The 18,460-nt window shown below is 37.2% G+C and overlaps 1 protein-coding gene and 1 long non-coding RNA gene across 4 annotated transcripts in view; one reads left to right on the plus strand and one right to left on the minus strand.

The window, feature by feature from the left end:
* Nucleotides 1-14,658, plus strand: part of TAF2 (TATA-box binding protein associated factor 2) — a 95,851-nt gene extending 81,193 nt beyond the window's left edge. For all 3 annotated transcript variants that reach the window (XM_045453814.1, XM_045453816.1, XM_045453817.1), the window contains 2 exons: nt 2,996-3,118; nt 14,156-14,658. In XM_045453814.1, the coding sequence (XP_045309770.1) occupies nt 2,996-3,118; nt 14,156-14,418 (386 nt within the window). In that variant the 3' untranslated portion in view covers nt 14,419-14,658. The remainder of the gene's footprint in view (nt 1-2,995; nt 3,119-14,155) is intronic.
* LOC123585541 lies at nt 14,573-14,922 on the minus strand. Its single transcript, XR_006706272.1, has 2 exons — nt 14,700-14,922; nt 14,573-14,660 (listed from the first exon to the last, which is right to left on the minus strand). It is a non-coding gene; the product is annotated as an uncharacterized LOC123585541 (long non-coding RNA).
* Nucleotides 14,923-18,460: the final 3,538 nt, after the last annotated feature.

An 18,460-nucleotide genomic window follows, 5' to 3' on the forward strand; every position in this document is an offset into this window, starting at 1 on the left:
TTCTATTTATTTATTTATTTGTTTGTTTGTTTATTTTAATGTTTGTTTATTTTTGAGAGAGACAGAGACAGGATGCGAGTGGGTTAGGGGCAGAGAGAGAGAGGGAGACATAGAATCCGAAGCAGGCTCCAGGCTCCGAGCTGTCAGCACAGAGCCCGACACGGGGCTCGAACTCACGAGCTGTGAGATCATGACCTGAGCCAAAGTCGGACGCTCAACTGACTGAGCCACCCAGGCACCCCTCTATTTTCTTTTTAATAACGTAACCATAATTTTAAACTTTGACTGAAGTTAATGCCTCCCATAACACTGCTACTTTCTCTTTTTTGTGTGCCCATTTCACGTAATATTGTAGAAGTCTTAGACTTTTTTTGCATGCATCTCCCAAACATCATAATCTTTTCTTTTGAAAATAGTACCTGAGGCGGTATTGAGTTGATGTACTATAATTTATCTTATTTTGGGGGTTGTTTCAGGGTTTTTGTTTTTGTTTTTTTTTAATGGGTGATTCTGCACTGAATACCTTCATACAGAAGCTTTTGTTTCTTTTTTGTTAAATTATATTCCTTAATTTCCCAAAATATTTTATTGGTGAAAAGAGTAATTTTAACTGTACTTCTTCAGAAGGTGTTCACAGCTCTTGATTCATTTTGTTATAATGCTTTTTGAAGAGCTAATACCTAGTTTATGTCAGCATTTTTTAATATTCAGGGATAAAGCATTGATGTAACTTGCATGTAAGTTCCAAAGCATAGTAATAAAACAAATATCTGTGAACCTGCTCTCCACCTTAACCTGTATGATAGACTCCATGCCGTGGTCATTCCCTTTGTGCCTCTTCCCTGATTCTCTCCACCTGCCTTTGCACCATAAGTAAATATGGTCTTGAATTTTCTTTTACTTTTTTTAACCATTCTATTACTTTTCTTTTTAGTGTACCACATAGATATAGGATTTCCTTATACTTGTTTTTTTAATTTTATGAAAATGGTATGATATGACTTACGTTTTTTAGTCAGCATTATGCTTCTAAAATGTATCCACGTTGATACATAATATATAATTTAGTAATTTTCACTTATTTCATTTTTTATGCATAATTGTTTTTTGTCATCAATATAACAACTTAAAAGATATTTATTAATTATAAATGATAAATCAAGTGTACTTTTTTTTTAATGTTTATTTTTTTTTTGAGAGAGAGCACAAGTAGAAGAGGAGCAAAGAGAGAGGGAGAGTGAGGGTTCAGAGTGAGCTTTTCGCTGGCAGCAGTGAGCCAGATTCGAGGCTCAGACTCACAAACTGTGTGAGATCATAACCTGAGCCAAAGTTGACTGAGCCACCCAGGCGCCCCAATCAAGTACTTTTTAAAATTTTACCTTTTTTCTTAGAGCCCGCACACATGAGAGGGGAGAGGGGCTAAGGGAAAAGAGGATCTTAAACAGGCTCCACTCTCAGTGTGGAGTCCAGCATAGGGCTCGATCCTATGACCCTCGGATCATGACCTGAGCTGAAATCAAGAGTCAGACACTCAACCAAATGAGCCACCCAGGCGCCCCTAATTTTTACTTTTTTTAAGTAATCTCTGTGCCCAACATGGAGCTCAAACTCATGATCCCAAGATCAAGTCACATGCTCTACTAACTGAGCCAGCCAGGCACCCCTCAAGTTTACTATATAATGCATTTTTTATTGGGAATGTAACTGTTTTTTTTCTGGGTACTCTTCCTGTTTTCATTGGCAAAAAAAAAAGGGAGTATTTATTTATATCCCATACTGGTTGTCTTTTATGATCTTTACATTTGAGTAATGTTTTTCTTTTTCTTTTTTTTTTCTTTTAAGCATGTTACATTTGTGCAAAGTCCTCCTTACCCACCTCGGTCTGCTTTTTATTAAATTTTAGTTTTGAGACCTAAATTATTTTTCACTGTCTAGTAAACTAGTATAAGCTAGTAAAATTTGAGAACTGGCTTCAGATAGAATATGAGCCGAAGATTCATTTGAACATTGACAGGTCATGAATTCTTTGGCTTTTCTAATTCTCAGAGATCTTAACAATTACTCATCTGTTCTATCTATTTTATAGATGAGTGAACTTAAGAGAGGGATATTAAATGACTTGCCCTAAATGACACTCTCCAGTAATAACCAACTCAGGGCTAGACCAGCTGATCTTAGAACTTTGCCATGTGACAAGTGAAGGAATTGAGACACAGTGAGATAAATGTCTCACCTAGATTATGTATCTAATTTGTTGATAATTTGGAATCAGGACCTAGGTATCCTGATAACTGCTACAATGCTGTTCACATTATATATACCATTACAACATTTCCTGTTTAAAATGTCTTCTTGGGGCGCCTGGGTGGCTCAGTCGGTTAAGCGTCCGACTTCGGCTCAGGTCATGATCTCGCGGTTCGTGAGTTCAAGCCCCGCGTCGGGCTCTGTGCTGACGGCTTAGAGCCTGGAGCCTGTTTCGAATTCTGTGTCTCCCTCTCTCTCTGACCCTCCCCCGTTCATGCTCTGTCTCTCTCTGTCTCAAAAATAAATAAAGGTTAAAAAAAAAAAAAAAAGTCTTCTTACTGTAAGCCCTAAATTATTTTGATGTATTTGTTGAGTAAGTATTACAATGGAATTTATTAGCAAATTTTCAGGGGGAGCAGGGAAAATTTACTATATGTAAAATTCCATATACATACTATAAAATACGGTTTCTGCCTCAAATGTAAAAGCCAGATTTTGTATTTAACAGACCAGTCACACTTTCCTGCCTTTCTTGAACATGTATTGTTCTTAGATTTAAGCATATAGGAACCATGACAAAGGATTAAAATCAAATGAGATTTTTAGTAGTTGGTAGTATTCTTTTTATTATTACAATTCTATTGTTGAACTGTTTCTGGTTTTAAGGTTAACTTATTAAAAAACGTCAGGCTTTTTTCTTCTTTTGGTAAACCAAGAAATAAATTCCTCTTTTCCCTCTTTGGCATTTTAGGGCTTTCTAAATATCGTCCAGCTAGCTCCCGATCTGCTTTAGTACCCCAACACTCATCAGGCTGTGATGGCACACCTCCCACAAAACCCCAGTGGAGCATGGAACTTACACGGAAGGGAACAGGTGAAATTATTATTAATATTTTATTGTTATTATTTTACTCAAGGACAAATCTACAAACTTTATAAAGTTTTATCAACTTAAAAAAATACATGAAAAATACAGATCTAAGGACTTGCTTTTCTTGCAACATGTTGACTTTGTATTATCTAACATAAAGAATATTTTAAATTAGACTTTTTACTATTTGAAAATAATGCACTCCTATTACATAAAATTTGGAAATGAGATGAGTAGGAAGGAGGGGGAAAAATCATCCCTCATAAGCATTTAAAAATACCCATTGTTGTTCTCCCTTGCGGTACTTTTTCTTAGAATATTATCACATGAAAATGCCAACTTCGGTAGAAACCATTAAATCTGTGCCTTTTGTACTTTTATAAAATGCAAATGTCAACCACTGATTTCTCTTTTTCCTCTCCCCCTGAAAGTTTTACAATTGGTCATCCATGGTCGGTCATGAAGACTTGATGCTATACTAGAAAACTAAGATATTCTGTCTTTTAAATTATTAAATACAAATTGGACTTAATTTTATGAAAGGTTATTCAGTTCACATGTGTTTGTTACCTATTCTGATTTACATTGTCTTCTGCTTACTCTGGTTCTCTGGTTCTTCTGTTGCTTACAGAAAAAAAAAAAAAAAAAAAGATTGTAATCTAGATAAGGAATAAGCATTCAGTACTGTTGAACAAAGATTCAGTCCTGAAGTTTTGAGGGAACAGGGAGTGAAAATGAGATACATAAGCAAAATCATTTTTAAAGAATAGTTTTTCCAAAACTCATTTGTCAGGCTTTAAGATTCCAACAGATGGATCTTGTTTATATAACCCATGTTTTTATGATATAAACAAAAGAGTAACTGTTTATTGATTTGAGGAGCTTAAGGATCAGCTGTGATTAATTCAAACCAAAGCAACATCTCAGAATATTTTGGTATTGAGACCCCAGACTGTTGGTTGCTTCTGTCTCTTTGTGTGCTTTATGCATTTATTGTAAGATTCATACAAAATTTATTTCAGAAGGAAATCAGCTGGAGACTTTATCATTTACTTTGATAAGTGAATTTTGACATTTCTTGGCCTTTGCCAGTTTTGTATTTTCTTGGTTTTGTTTTTGATTTTGGTGTAATTTTGCTTTTATCGTTATACTTATTAAAACTTTACTAGACATGAAAAATTTCCCACATTTTTAAAAACAATAAAGCTCCGGGCATTTCAAACCCCTTGATATAGTTTAAGAGTGATGCTTCTGCTTGTCCTCCATGCTTTTAAAAAATGAAAAACTTCTGTCTGAATCCTAGCAGTTCAATGTATTGCTTGCTGTTCCAGAAAAGAATCTGAATATTTTTGTTTGTTTTTTCTTTTTTTTTTTTTTTTTATTACATGAAATTTATTGTCAAATTGGTTTCCATACAACACCCAGTGCTCATCCCAAAATGTGCCCTCCTCAATACCCATCACCCACCCTCTCCTCCCTCCCACCCCCCATTAACCCTCAGTTTGTTCTCAGTTTTTAACAGTCTCTTATGCTTTGGCTCTCTCCCACTCTAACCTCTTTTTTTTTTTTTTTTCTTTTTTCCTCCCCCTCCCCCATGGGTTCCTGTTAAGTTTCTCAGGATCCACATAAGAGTGAAACCATATGGTATCTGTCTTTCTCTGTATGGCTTATTTCACTTAGCATCACAGTCTCCAGTTCCATCCACGTTGCTACAAAAGGCCAGATTTCATTCTTTCTCATTGCCACGTAGTATTCCATTGTGTATATAAACCACAATTTCTTTATCCATTCATCAGTTGATGGACATTTAGGCTCTTTCCATAATTTGGCTATTGTTGAGAGTGCTGCTATGAACATTGGGGTACAAGTGCCCCTATGCATCAGTACTCCTGTATCCCTTGGATAAATTCCTAGCAGTGCTATTGCTGGGTCATAGGGTAGGTCTATTTTTAATTTTCTGAGGAACCTCCACACTGCTTTCCAGAGCGGCTGCACCAATTTGCATTCCCACCAACAGTGCAAGAGGGTTCCCGTTTCTCCACATCCTCTCCAGCATCTATAGTCTCCTGATTTGTTCATTTTGGCCACTCTGACTGGTGTGAGGTGATACCTGAGTGTGGTTTTGATTTGTATTTCCCTGATAAGGAGCGACGCTGAACATCTTTTCATGTGCCTGTTGGCCATCTGGATGTCTTCTTTAGAGAAGTGTCTATTCATGTTTTCTGCCCATTTCTTCACTGGGTTATTTGTTTTTTGGGTGTGGAGTTTGGTGAGCTCTTTATAGATTTTGGATACTAGCCCTTTGTCCGATATGTCATTTGCAAATATCTTTTCCCATTCCGTTGGTTGCCTTTTAGTTTTGTTGGTTGTTTCCTTTGCTGTGCAGAAGCTTTTTATCTTCATAAGGTCCCAGTAATTCACTTTTGCTTTTAATTCCCTTGCCTTTGGGGATGTGTCGAGTAAGAGATTGCTACGGCTGAGGTCAGAGAGGTCTTTTCCTGCTTTCTCCTCTAAGGTTTTGATGGTTTCCTGTCTCACATTCAGGTCCTTTATCCATTTTGAGTTTATTTTTGTGAATGGTGTGAGAAAGTGGTCTAGTTTCAACCTTCTGCATGTTGCTGTCCAGTTCTCCCAGCACCATTTGTTAAAGAGTCTGTCTTTTTTCCATTGGATGTTCTTTCCTGCTTTGTCAAAGATGAGTTGGCCATACGTTTGTGGGTCTAGTTCTGGGGTTTCTATTCTATTCCATTGGTCTATGTGTCTGTTTTTGTGCCATGTTTGTTTTTTCTTAAACTAACCGATGTAGAAGCAAATCTTAACACCTTTTTGTGCTTACTAATGTGCACATTTGTATCATAGTTCCATATTGGTTTAAAAAACATATTTTTACCTTTTTTGGAATCTCTATAGTCTTACAGTTCTCATGACATCATGTGGGAAGATTGGGGAGGAGATCTAGGGCTAATGGTGGGGAATAAGAAAGTATTAAAATTTTAGCTTTGGTTGCTAGGACCCTTTTACGTAATGAGGCAAAATGTATATCAGTATATTATTTGTACTGATCTGTAAAACTTAATTGTGAATATACTTTTTAGTATGCCTTTGTAATTTTCTTTAAATGTATTTATGCTTTTCAATACCTGTGTCCATTGAGCAAGTCTTAAAATTCAATAATGATATTACTAGAATTAGAAAACCTTCATTTTACAAGTGGTGTAGTTTTTTAAACAATTCTTTGTACATGTATTTATTTTGTAATTCTAAATATGGTTTTCCCATAGACACATTGTTATATTTGATAGGTAACTTTCCCAAACTAGCCAACATATACCATACAGGAAGGGCAAAAGTATCAACCTAGCCACTGTGTATATCAATGTTTCTGAGAGAAAGGGTGCTTAGAGCTCCATCTTTTGGAATGTTAGGAACACAGCTTCAACCTAACCCAAATAAAGTTGGCAGTAAAACAGGAACCTCCTCTCCTTCCTCTCTTCCTGCCTCCCCCAGAAGGAGCCGGGGTCTCTTGCTGCAGTAGCTAGCCTGGCGTGACGTTTTGAGTGGAGAGCTCAGGAGAGGAAGCATAGAACCAGTGTAAGGGAAGCTGTGACCTCTCTTAATTCTCTAAGGGATTCTAGATTAGAGTTCATAAATGGGTCTTACTTGGGGCCTTATTCAACACATCCAGCTGAGGCATCTTTTACTTGGTCAGTAGAAGTCTTGCAAAAATGTTTGAAGTAGTTGACTAAAAAGAGATTACACATAAAAATCTGGATTTCCAGCTTGTCTTGAGAAAGAGTTAACTGAGAGGTCCTCTTAGGGAGTGATGTGCTTTCCATTTTGTTGGTTCCATTTGTGTCGCACTTAGTATTGTACTTAAATTACATCATTTGTGCTATCTCCTCAAGTCCAAGACTTTTGAGATTGGGACCCCTGCTTCCTTTATTTGAGCTGAGATGAATTCTGAGATGGCTCCCTTAGAGCCAGCAAACAAGATGATAATTGAGAACTGGAATGTGTTTCAGATGTCATCTTAGGGGGTAGGGGGATAGAAAAGGGATGGGAGTGTAGGTAGGATAAAGAAGAGGTGGGAACTAAGGTAGCAGGACAGGTCCTGGTTTCCTTGTTGCTCTTTTTCCCTCCAGTTTTCTCTTTCCATGCATATGATAGAAGAATATTTTAGGGGTGATATATAGGTTAAGCCATTTGCGGGTAAGAAAGCAGAAGTGGCAGAGGAATTTTCCTTCTTCCATCATGACCTTTCCCTCTGCTGAGGTGAGGAAGGAATATGGAGCAAGGGCTGTGTAATTCCCATGTCCTCTGCTACTACCGCAGCCCCTGTCCAGCTCTGCAAAGGCCTCATCATGTCTGCCTCCTGACTTGCTCGAGGGCTTCTAGTGATGGAGCACAGAGGAAGAGTGACAGGCATGGAGCAGAGGGAAGTCCTTAGTGGTTTTGTGGGGAAGAAAAGGAGTGTTCCTGCTTAGCTGGGGCTGCTGTATTATGTAACACCTTCTTGCAGAAGTCAGAAAAGCACTATTCCAGTGCATGAAGTCTACCCCCTCGCCCCCACAAAAAATCTCGAGAGTCCTAGTTCTTTCTTTTGAAACTCTAATATGAAAAATAGACATTGATATTGTTTTTGCATAAATTGTAGTGATAAAGTTTTACACTTCATTTTTTACAATGATCTCAAGAATCCAAAGACCAGACTGCACTTTTCCTAATCAAAACGGCAAGTTCTGTGTTAAGTTCACGCAGACACGTAATGTGAATGAATTTAAGAGAATTAGCAGATTATTCACTATTACTAGCACTTTAATCAGTTGACTGAAAAGCTTCCACATTAGGCTTATATTAAGTACCTCTTTCAGTTTATTTTGCATTTGTTAAATTGACTGCAGCTAAAATCCTTATCCGTAGTGCATTTTACTAGATCTCTAGGAACAATTTTATGTTGGGTAGAACAACAAAACAGAACATCTGTTTTGTTCTTTTCATATAACATGAAATAGGAAGATATAATATTCTGAATTATATATATCTCCTTTTTTTGATATGTGTGCTATCATAGACACATGTATTTCAGGTCACTAAATACGAGGGCTTTCTTTAGGTTAAAAATGAGTGGCCCTCACCTTGGGTGGGCCTCAAGTTCCCAGGCATCTTGTAAACCCCTGAAATGATATGTGAAACTATGTGTGTAAATGTGTCATGGGGATGGTAATGTGTGCATTTTTCCCCAGGAGTGATTCCATAGATGATCTCAAGCTAGTGTGAAAGTAAGCTCCTGTGTGTCCCAAATCTGACTGTTAATACAATTCCACATGGGAAGGAAATTGTACTTTTATATCACCTTGGATTATACCTGGGAAAAATGATCTAGGAAAGACAGAGATTAAGCAAACAAAAAAATATGTATTGTGTATAATAGATGAAAACTTAAGAGCTAAAGTTTATTGGTGGTGGTATAGTAACATTAGGTTTTATCAGATGTTCTGTTGTTACTCTTCTGGTGAATATTTTTCATATGTGTGTTTGCACATATGCATGACCACATTTGTGCGATAAATTTCTAGAAATGAAGATTCTAAATCACAGAATATGGGCATTTAACATTTTAACAGATAGTGCCAAATTGCCTTAACTTCTCCTTTTTAAAAAACACTTTTTTTGTGGAGAACTGTGAAGGAGTCAGACTAGTATAACAAACCCCCATGTATCCATCACTCAGCTTCTGCAGTGATCAACTCATGGTCGATCTTCTATAATCTGTACTTTTACCCTAATGATTATTTTGAAACAAATCCCACATGTCATCACTTTATTCATAAATAACTTAGTATATATCTCTAAAAGATAAGGACTTTAAAAAATCATAACCACAGTAACATTCTTATACTTTAAAAAATTAACAGATATTTTTTGTATTATTAAATACCTAGTCAGTATTTAAATTTCAATTGACCTCTGTCATTATTCTGGTATTTACTTTTAATACTTTATTTTTTGAATCAGTGTCCACATAAGGTGTACCCATTGTAATTGGCTGATAATGTCCTTTACATCTTTTTAAATTTAAAGTTTTAAGTTTATCTTTTTCTCTCTTTTCTCCCCTTTTACAATGTATTTTTGTTAAAGGAACCAGGCTTTTGATCTGTAGTTTTCAATTCTTGTGTTTGCTAATTGTTTACCCTTGGTATGATTAACGTGTTTGATAGAGTCTTTATTTGATGTAAATTTATAGTTGGATATAGAAGCTTAATTGGATTTAGATTTATAGATGGTGGTTTATTCTTCCATGCATACAGTGCCTGGTCGACTTTTTTATGATGTTAGCCACTAAGATGTTTAAGGCCCAGATCCATTATTTCATTAAGGCTTGCATGATGGTTATATTCTAATACATTTTCTTTCTTTCTTTCTTTCTTTCTTTTCTTTCTTTCTTTCTTTCTTTCTTTCTTTCTTTCTTTCTTTCTTGCTTTCTTTCTTTCCTTTTCTTTCTTTCTTTCTTTCTTTCTTTCTTTCTTTCTTTCTTTCTTTCTTTCTTTCTTTCTTTCTTTCTCTTTCCCTTCCTTCCTTCCTTCCTTCCCTCATTCCTTCCTTCCTTCCTTCATTCCTTCCTTCCTTCCTTCCTTCCCTCATTCTTTCCTTCCTTCCTTCCTTTTGAAGGAGGGGAGGGGAGGGAGGGGCAGAGAGAGGGAGAGAGAGAGAATCCTACTCTGTGCTGAGAGTGCAGAGCCCAACACAGGGTTCAAACCCAAGAACTGTAAGATCATGACCTTAGCTGAAATTAAGAGTCAGACACTCAACTGACTGAGCCACCCAGGTACCCCATATCTTTCCATTTTTGTTTATGAGATGGTTTATTTCTATAAAGCAAAAATCCCCCTCATTTATTATTATCCAGTGGTATGGTATATAGATAATATGAGAAGAGAAAGATAATAGCTTCTCTTTTTATTTAATAATTTTCCAAAAAATGAGTTGGCTAACTCATCCAAGGGTGATCTGTTAGTTCCAGTTCATTACAATTATTGTCCTTATCAGTATTCAAATTATCCCATCTTTGGACAGTGAGAAACTCTTAAATTGACTCTCGGGTCTGTTGAGAAGAATTTAACTTCCTTGCTGTCATACCAGATGTTTTAGGTTCGTCTTGTAAATATTCTGCCCAGACCTAAAATCAGCCATTTGTCCTAGGAGCCCTTGTTCCTAACACCCTTATCTTTGGATCTAGCTAATCCATTGTTTTAAGAATAGACTAAATACAAAGCAAGAGACATGCAAGATTTATAGTCAGTGTATCTTTAGTGCAAAATATAAGAGATTGGATTTACTTTTGAAGTGGTTGTAAGTATTCCTTGGAAAAGAGTACGCCCAAGTACACTTGGTTGTCCATTTGGCAGTTGCCTCTGCTGAGAAGTACAGTTTCCAATGTAATTATTGGCTTTTCTGCAATCCAAGTAGGTTGGAAGGTATTTAGGATTGGATGATGAAACTTCTCTCAGTGTAGAAGAGGACCTCAGACTCTTAATGCAGACTCTTAGTGCAGACAGCCAGTTGGAAGGCTGCAGAGTCTGTTGTTGTAGACTGATTAAATAATGAGGTAGGATCTGAAGGCATTTTTTCTTGAGACTTTTAAAGTCTCTTATCACTTTTCCTTGTCATCTGGCTCTGTGTCCTGTTAGGTATGGACCCATTTTCCCATATTTATAGAATTGGAAACATAGTCATGTACTTCAATTAAAACCTAAATTAAAATCATATAGTGGCATATTTGGCTGATAATCTAAATCAGATCTCCCTCAAAATTTATCATTTTCTGAATACTATCTGGGTAGCTAGCGATTATGGCAAAAGATACAGATCCCTAAACTTGCTTTTGTGTATATATATAATCTCTATAATTAGTTTATGCATTATTGTTAGTGTTATCTTTACCAAAACATTATGAATATAAAAATATGATTTTGTAATAGTCAATACATACATTATTTGAATAATCTGTGAAGACAAGAGCTTTGTCTGACTTGTTCATCTATTCTGAAATACTGGAACAGTGCCTGACACAAAGGAAGTATAGTTTCTGTGCTTTATCCCTCTCCCTTCAAAATTGATGACTTTCAGATTACACTTAGATGGACTAAGCTCACCTGACATCCTATCTAAAAGGAACACAACAGTTAAATATTTCTGCTATTCATTCACTCATTTGTTTAGCAAGCTTTGGCAGGGGTGGGGAGGTGAGATGTAGGGGATGTTGGACACTGTGTGACACACTGGGATACAAAGATTAAAAAGACAGACTCCTTGTTCTCCAGACGCTCTGAGTCTGATGGAAGAGACCCAGAGGTAAAAAGAGGTGCTACAGTGTCCTCTTTGCGATGTGCCCTCGGGCACAGACTCTGCAGTCACGTCTTTGGGTTTGTGGCTCAGACCCGCCAATGCCACCTTGGGCAACTCACTTCAGTTCTCTGTGCCTTAACTTGCTTTATGTATTACGTTGTGGGAACGTGAAAGAACCGATTCTGTTTGGGCAGTTGGGGGAAAACTTCCTAAAGAAATGACATTTGAGCTAAGTTTTAAATTATTAAGAAGTCTAAATTTTTGTTGTTGTTGTTTTCTTTCGTCTACTTTAGGTTACCATTTAAACATTACTTCCTTGGGGAAGTTTGCCTCTGATCCCCCCACAGCTAATTTAAGTCTCCCGTTTTGCTACTGGTTTACTCTGTGTTTGTCTTTTTATTACTTGGGTGTACTTATTCAGTTACTTTCCTGTTGGCTTGTTTGTAAACTCCAGGAGGACTGAGATCTGTCCAGGTCATCACTGTTTTCCCTAGTTCCCATGCAGTTCCTGATACTTGTTAAATAAATCTGAGAGTCAGGGCAGTAAGGGAAGTGCATTTCATGCGTAGGGAATAGCATTTACAAATACACAGTTATGAAAGGGCTACCCTAGAGCACATGGAAAGGGATAGTGGAAGATAAGGTTAGAATGGTAAGCTCAAGACAGATTGTAAAAACTGTCAGTAAAATTAGTGCTGGAACTGATTTTTAGAACGCTTCGGCAGTGATGCCTGTTTTGGTAAGAACCATGGTTTGGGGCTAGTTTGGGTCAAAATTAGTGTGGAGAATTTACTTGAAAAAAAAAACTTGCTTGGAAGTCCATTTTAGTGAAAATTTGGTTTTTTAGCTACTTTGAATAAAACTTACATATTTTTTAGAAATTGCTGCACTGGAGCCCAAGGAGTTTTTGCTTTTATTCTGTTGGTAGAACCAACTGAATTGGATTTTTTTGGTTATTTTTTGTTTGTTTCTTAAGAACCAAAGGAGTTTTAAAGCAGATAATTATGAATAGCTTTGTTTTTAGGAAGATCACTATGCAGCAGGGTTTTCCAACCTGAACACTATTGACATTTTGGTCATGAGAATTTCCTGTCGGAGCTGTCCTGGGCATCCCTCGGCTCTACCAGTGGGATGCTAGTAACACTTCCTCCCCTGACCCTACCTCGGGGTGACAACAAAAGTGTCTCCAGATATTCCCAAATAACCCCCAGGGGCAGAATCACCCCTGGATGAGAACCACTGCTGCGCAGCTGTGTAAAGTGTGGATTTGAGTAGAAGACACGTCAGGCACGAGGAGCAGTTAACAGGAGACTAGTCCTGTAACCCAGATGAGGTGAGGTGGTCTGAATTAATACAGTTGCGGACAGGATGGAGGCAGATGTAGGAGGTATTTGTAAGTGAAAACCAATGAGATTTGGTAGCCACCTAGATTTAGAAAGGAGGATATTTGAGATGATTCTTAGCTTTTTTTCTTGGCTGGCAGCATATAAAGTAGTACCATTAGTCTCCAGTAATACAGAGAGAACTCTTTCTCAGGGCACGTCGCAGGGATCGCAGCATCTGGAGAAAGCAAGAAATTGTTGTACGCTAGGGTCCGAGAACTACTATTGTCGATTCCTAGACTGATAAAATGTTAGAAATGGAAAGAACCTTCCAAAACGTTTGATCTGTTTTTTAGGTGAGATAAAAAGAAAGAAAATGGCGAGCTGAGTGTTAATAGCAGAATCTGTTCAAGAGCACAGGTCTCCTCATTCTCATTCACTTTCTCTCTCTCTCTCTCTCTTCTCTCTCTCTCTTTCTCTCTCTCTCTCTGTCTTTCTCTTTGTGACACTTCTCTTTTGTCTTTAAGTAGAGATGTTCCCTTTATAGACTCCTGGCTTTTTCTGGGTTTTGTAAGCTGCGTGTACTGAATCTATTTAAAGAGTGCACTTTTGCCTGTCCCCAGAAATTACCATAAGGAACTAGAGAAATTTGATTTTTGCTGAGACATCATTATCCCTAACTAGCATAACACTTTTTTGTGTGTATAAGTAGTTCTTGAGGTGGCAAAAACAAAGTACTGCCATTTCACCCCCTAAACCGTACGGTTGAACTACAGTTAAAGGAGCTACAGTTGAAGGATGAATGTGAGTCTTAACTTACAACACGTGTAATCATTATTGTTGCCTAATAATACTTTAACATTAACTTTGAGAGGATGGTTTGGTAACACACTGGTATATATCATAATTTGTATAAACTGTAAGGAATTAATATTCAGTTTCCTGGCCACAGTGCTGAACACTTATCTGCATGTGACTAATTGAATGCCTTATTTATGTACTTCTCCCATTCCTGATGATTCCTGTGGAAGTGATAAACACTTAAGAGTCCCTTTTTAAAAAAATTTTTTTAAACATTTATTTATTATTGAGAGAGACAGAGCATGAGCATGGGAAGGGCAGAGAGAGAGGGAGACACAGAATCCAAAACAGACTCCAGGCTCTGAGCTGTCAGCACAGAGCCAGACACGGGGCTTGAACTCACAAACCACAAGATCATGACCTGAGCCGAAGTTGGACACTTAACCAACTGAGCCCCCCAGGCACCCGAGGAGGAGTCCCTCTTTTCTATACTGTCCTCAGCTCCCTCTTACTTTCATTTCACTTTCCTTGTGATCATCAGGAATTCATTTGGATGTTTTTAATTTTGAAGGTAAAGAACAGTCACCTTTGGAGATGAGTATGCATCCAGCTGCAACAGCTCCACTCTCAGTGTTTACTAAGGAATCCGCGTCCTCCAAACACAGTGACCACCATCACCACCATCACCATGAACACAAGAAAAAGAAGAAGAAGCACAAACATAAGCATAAGCACAAGCACAAGCATGATAGTAAAGAGAAGGACAAAGAGCCTTTCACTTTCTCCAGCCCTGCCAGCGCTAGGTCCATTCGTTCTCCTTCTCTTTCAGACTGAGAAGGGGACAGAGGAGACCTTTCCCTCAGTGTCCAGAAGAATATATATAACTAAAGCTTTGTTCTCTGTAAAGAATGATAAAAGGAAGCAGAGAGACAAAAAAATCGTTGCCTTTCTCATTCAGAATCCATGGAAGTTCTAAACATTTGATTTGTGGTTTTTATGCAATTGAGATCTAATTAGAAAAACGTTTTACAGTTCTGAATAAACCATTTCACCCCATTTCCTCCTGAGAACACACACTCACACACACACACACACACACACACACACACATACACCCACACCTCAGACTTCATAAAGGCCCTCGTATCCACTGGCAGTTACCATCCACATTATGGTCTTGGTGTGGACTGCCAAAATCAATTATGTTTTGAAGTCTTTGATGGATGCTTTGGGGCAAAGTTGTGTTTTAAACAGAAGCTACTGCCAGATCTGTGGTGAAACCACTGTTTCCAGTGAAATACTGTATAACACTATTTGGAACTACTGAAAGAGACTGAGGCTTTTCTATAGGAATCTTCTTTATTACATGGTATTTTTTGTGTTAACCATAGAGGCCAAACATCAGAATTTGTGAACAAGAATACATGGTATTTTCTTTTGCCCTAAAATACTGAAATTTTCAAAAGCAGCTCTTTAAAAAAAAATTTTTTTAATAGCTTTTTTGATAGTGCATTCGGTGATTATGATGTTGGAATTTAATAGAACTATCAAATCCACAGTTCTCAAATCAAGATATTTAAATTATAAGTTCTTTTTTTCATTAAGTATAAGTGAATATGTTCATATGTAGAATATGTTTGCTAAATGTGGACAGTTTACACACCCAACACATAATCTAAAATTATTTCTATAGAAGACAAAGTCTGATACCTTAAAAAGGTGTTTACATGGTGTTTATTAACTCAGACAAGTCAGCCCTCATGTGAGTATACCAGAAACATTTAGAAATATGAAACATTTTGGTTTCATACTCAAATAGTTTGTATGTTTGTGTGTTTTTATTTCTGAATTTACCATGTGCTTTATTGTTTAAAAAGTTTTTCATACCTGTTCTATTTTTATCATTTCTCTTATCATTAGTTTGACAAAATACTTCTTCCGGAATAGATATTTCAATGGGATCCAATAATGTTGGACTTTTAAATATACTTTTAGTTGCATTTAACTTGTTTAATAAATAACTTTTTAAATTGACCATTCTCCCTTTGTATCTTTTTATCTCTTTTGTTACCTTTCTCCTTGTGTACGTATATAATGTACCTGGCCCCAAAGCTCTCTGCAGGCTTTATAGATAGGCAGGATTTGAGCTGGCCTTGCTAGGAAGAATGATTATAATAGAGATGGGGAAAGTTATCTCAGTAGAAGAAACAGTGTTTTTTCAAAAGGATGGAGGAAAGCAGATATGTGTTCAGGAGTTGTAAGGCATTGCAGTTGACCTGGAGTCTTAAGAGCAAAAGGAGTGTGGTCAGATGTCAAAGGGCCTAAATGGCAGTTATTTAAAGATTCCAATTAATTGAGTGTTGCCCAACTGAAATTATTTTTGGAAAATGGAATATTTTACATCATGGTGTGCAGGGATACCATATAGAGAATTCCCAGCTTTGAAAATTGTAAGGATATATTTCAAAGTAATTAGTGTTGTAGGAAGAGGTGACAAATACCAGCCATCTTTATAACCTAAGGACCTCTTGTATATCCAGCATTATGTAGGAACTGTATGTTATGTATGTTATTTCTAAACTGGATATTTATAGTGGATGTTTCTTGGGAGGAACATTTTGTCATGGCAGGCTTTCGGTTACTTAAGTTGATGGTTAGAAGCAGACAATACAGGAATCATTCCTAGTTGTGAACTATGTAATGATACACAAAAACAGAGTTCTCGTGGAGTCTCCCCAGTGTCCCCCAGAAGTGGTCTGTGTTGGCAGTATTACAAGCATCTTTCCAGAGCTAGTCTATACATGTATTTATACGGTATATACATTGTTTAAAAAAATGATATTTGTAGAAATTTTTAATTTTGGTACAGTTTATCTTTTATGACAACACATTTTGTGTCATACTAACAAAGGTCTTTCTTATTCCATGATTATAAAAGAATTCTCCCAGCTTTTCTCTTGGTTTTAAAGTTTTATGTTTCAGGTTTCTATCCAACTAGAATCCATCTGGAATTTATTTTGATAGAAAATAGGAAGTAGAGATCCAACTTTTTTTTTTTTTTTTCCTTCCAGAATGCTACCCAACACTGTGTATTTAAAACTCTGTCTTTACGGGGTCCCTGGCTGGTTCAGTCAGTAGGACCTGTGACTCTTGATCTTAAGAGTTGTGAATTCAAGTTCCACGTTGGATGTAGAGTTTACTTTAAAAAAAGTTATTAAAGAGAGGGCGCCTGGGTGGCTCATTCGGTTAAGCATCTGACCTTGGCTCAGGTCATGATCTTGTGGTTCGTGAGTTCAAGCCCCACGTCGGGCTTTGTGCTGACAGCTCAGAGCCTTGAGCCTGGTTCAGATTCTGTGACTCCCTCTCTTTCTGCTCCTCCCCTGCTCACGCTCTTTCTCTCCTGCAAAAATATTTGTAAAAAAAAAAAAATTTTTTTTAAGTTAAAATAAAATTCCTTTCTCTCTAAATTTCAAGTATTACATACTAGTACTAATTCTGTAATTATTTGGGTCCATTTCTGGACTTTGTAGGTGGTTTCATGGATCTGTCCATTCATCTGCCAGCACCACACTGATTAGATCATTGTAGCACAGTGATATGTTTTGATAGGATAGAACTAGTCTCCCTTCATCACTTTTTTTTTTTTTTTCTGTTCTTGTGGGTTATTTCCTTTTTCTGGATGACTCACTAATTTATACATAGTAAAACTCAATTCTTGTATACATTTTTATGGGCTTGATAAATGTTTAGACTTTTACATCTAACCACCGTAGTTTCATCACTGCAGAATTCCCTTTTGCTGGCCCTGGAACATCAGCTACCCCACCACCCAATTCCTGTCTTCTGCTGATAGATTTTCCATCCCTGTAATTTTACATTTTTGTGGGTTTATTTTTCTATGTGAATATTAAAATCAGTTTTTAGTCTCTCCATGAAATTGTTTTTGTACTGGGTATTGGTTGTGTGTTAAATCAAGAGTTAACCTAGAATTGGTATCTTGATGTTGATTATTTCAATTAGTGATGTTTGTGTTACTATCTATTAGTATAGTTTTTTTCTAAATGTTTATTTTTGAGAGAGAGGGAGACAGAGAGTCCAAAGCAGGCTCCGTGCTGGCAGCACACATCTCGATTACTGGGCTTGAACCCATGAACCGAACCGTGAGATCATGATCTGAGCTGAAATCAAGAGTTGGACACTCAACTAACTGACTGAGCCACCCAGGCACCCCAGCATAATTCTTTTAACTTCATTATAAGGTAGTTTATTTTTTATGTTTGGTATTCTATAAATGAATAGTTATTTTATGCTGATTTTTGGTTAGCTATTGCATTAATTAGGGTTCTCGATATATATGTACATATGTTTGCTCTAAGGTATTGACACAATTTGTTACGAGATACAATTTTGGGGGCTGAGAAGTTCTACAATCTGCTGTCAGCATGCTGGAGACCCAGCAAAGCTAATGGTGTAGTCGAAAGGCCTGAGAGCCAGAGAGCCTACAGTAGATTCCAGGTGGGTCTGAAGTTCTGAGAACTGAGACTGTGAGAGCAGATCTGTGTCCCAACTCTCAGAGTCAGACTCTAGAGGGGTAGTTTAAACTTCCTCTAGTGTTTTGTTGAGCTCAGCCCCAACAGCAGTTTGAAGGAGGCCCATCCACCCTGGGGAGGGCCATAGGCTTTCCTCATTCAACCAATTCAAATGCTGATCTCTTTCTGAACCACCCTTATGGACACACCCATAACTTGGCCCAGTCAAGATGACACCTAAAATTAACCGTCACAACTCCATTACTAAATTCTCATTGTTTGTAACATTTTAAATGTATTCCTTGGGGTTAATTAAAAGTATCCACATCTTTAAATGATAGTTTTAT

This window comes from Leopardus geoffroyi, chromosome C3, assembly GCF_018350155.1.
Source record: "Leopardus geoffroyi isolate Oge1 chromosome C3, O.geoffroyi_Oge1_pat1.0, whole genome shotgun sequence".
Classification (NCBI taxonomy): Eukaryota; Metazoa; Chordata; class Mammalia; order Carnivora; family Felidae; genus Leopardus; species Leopardus geoffroyi.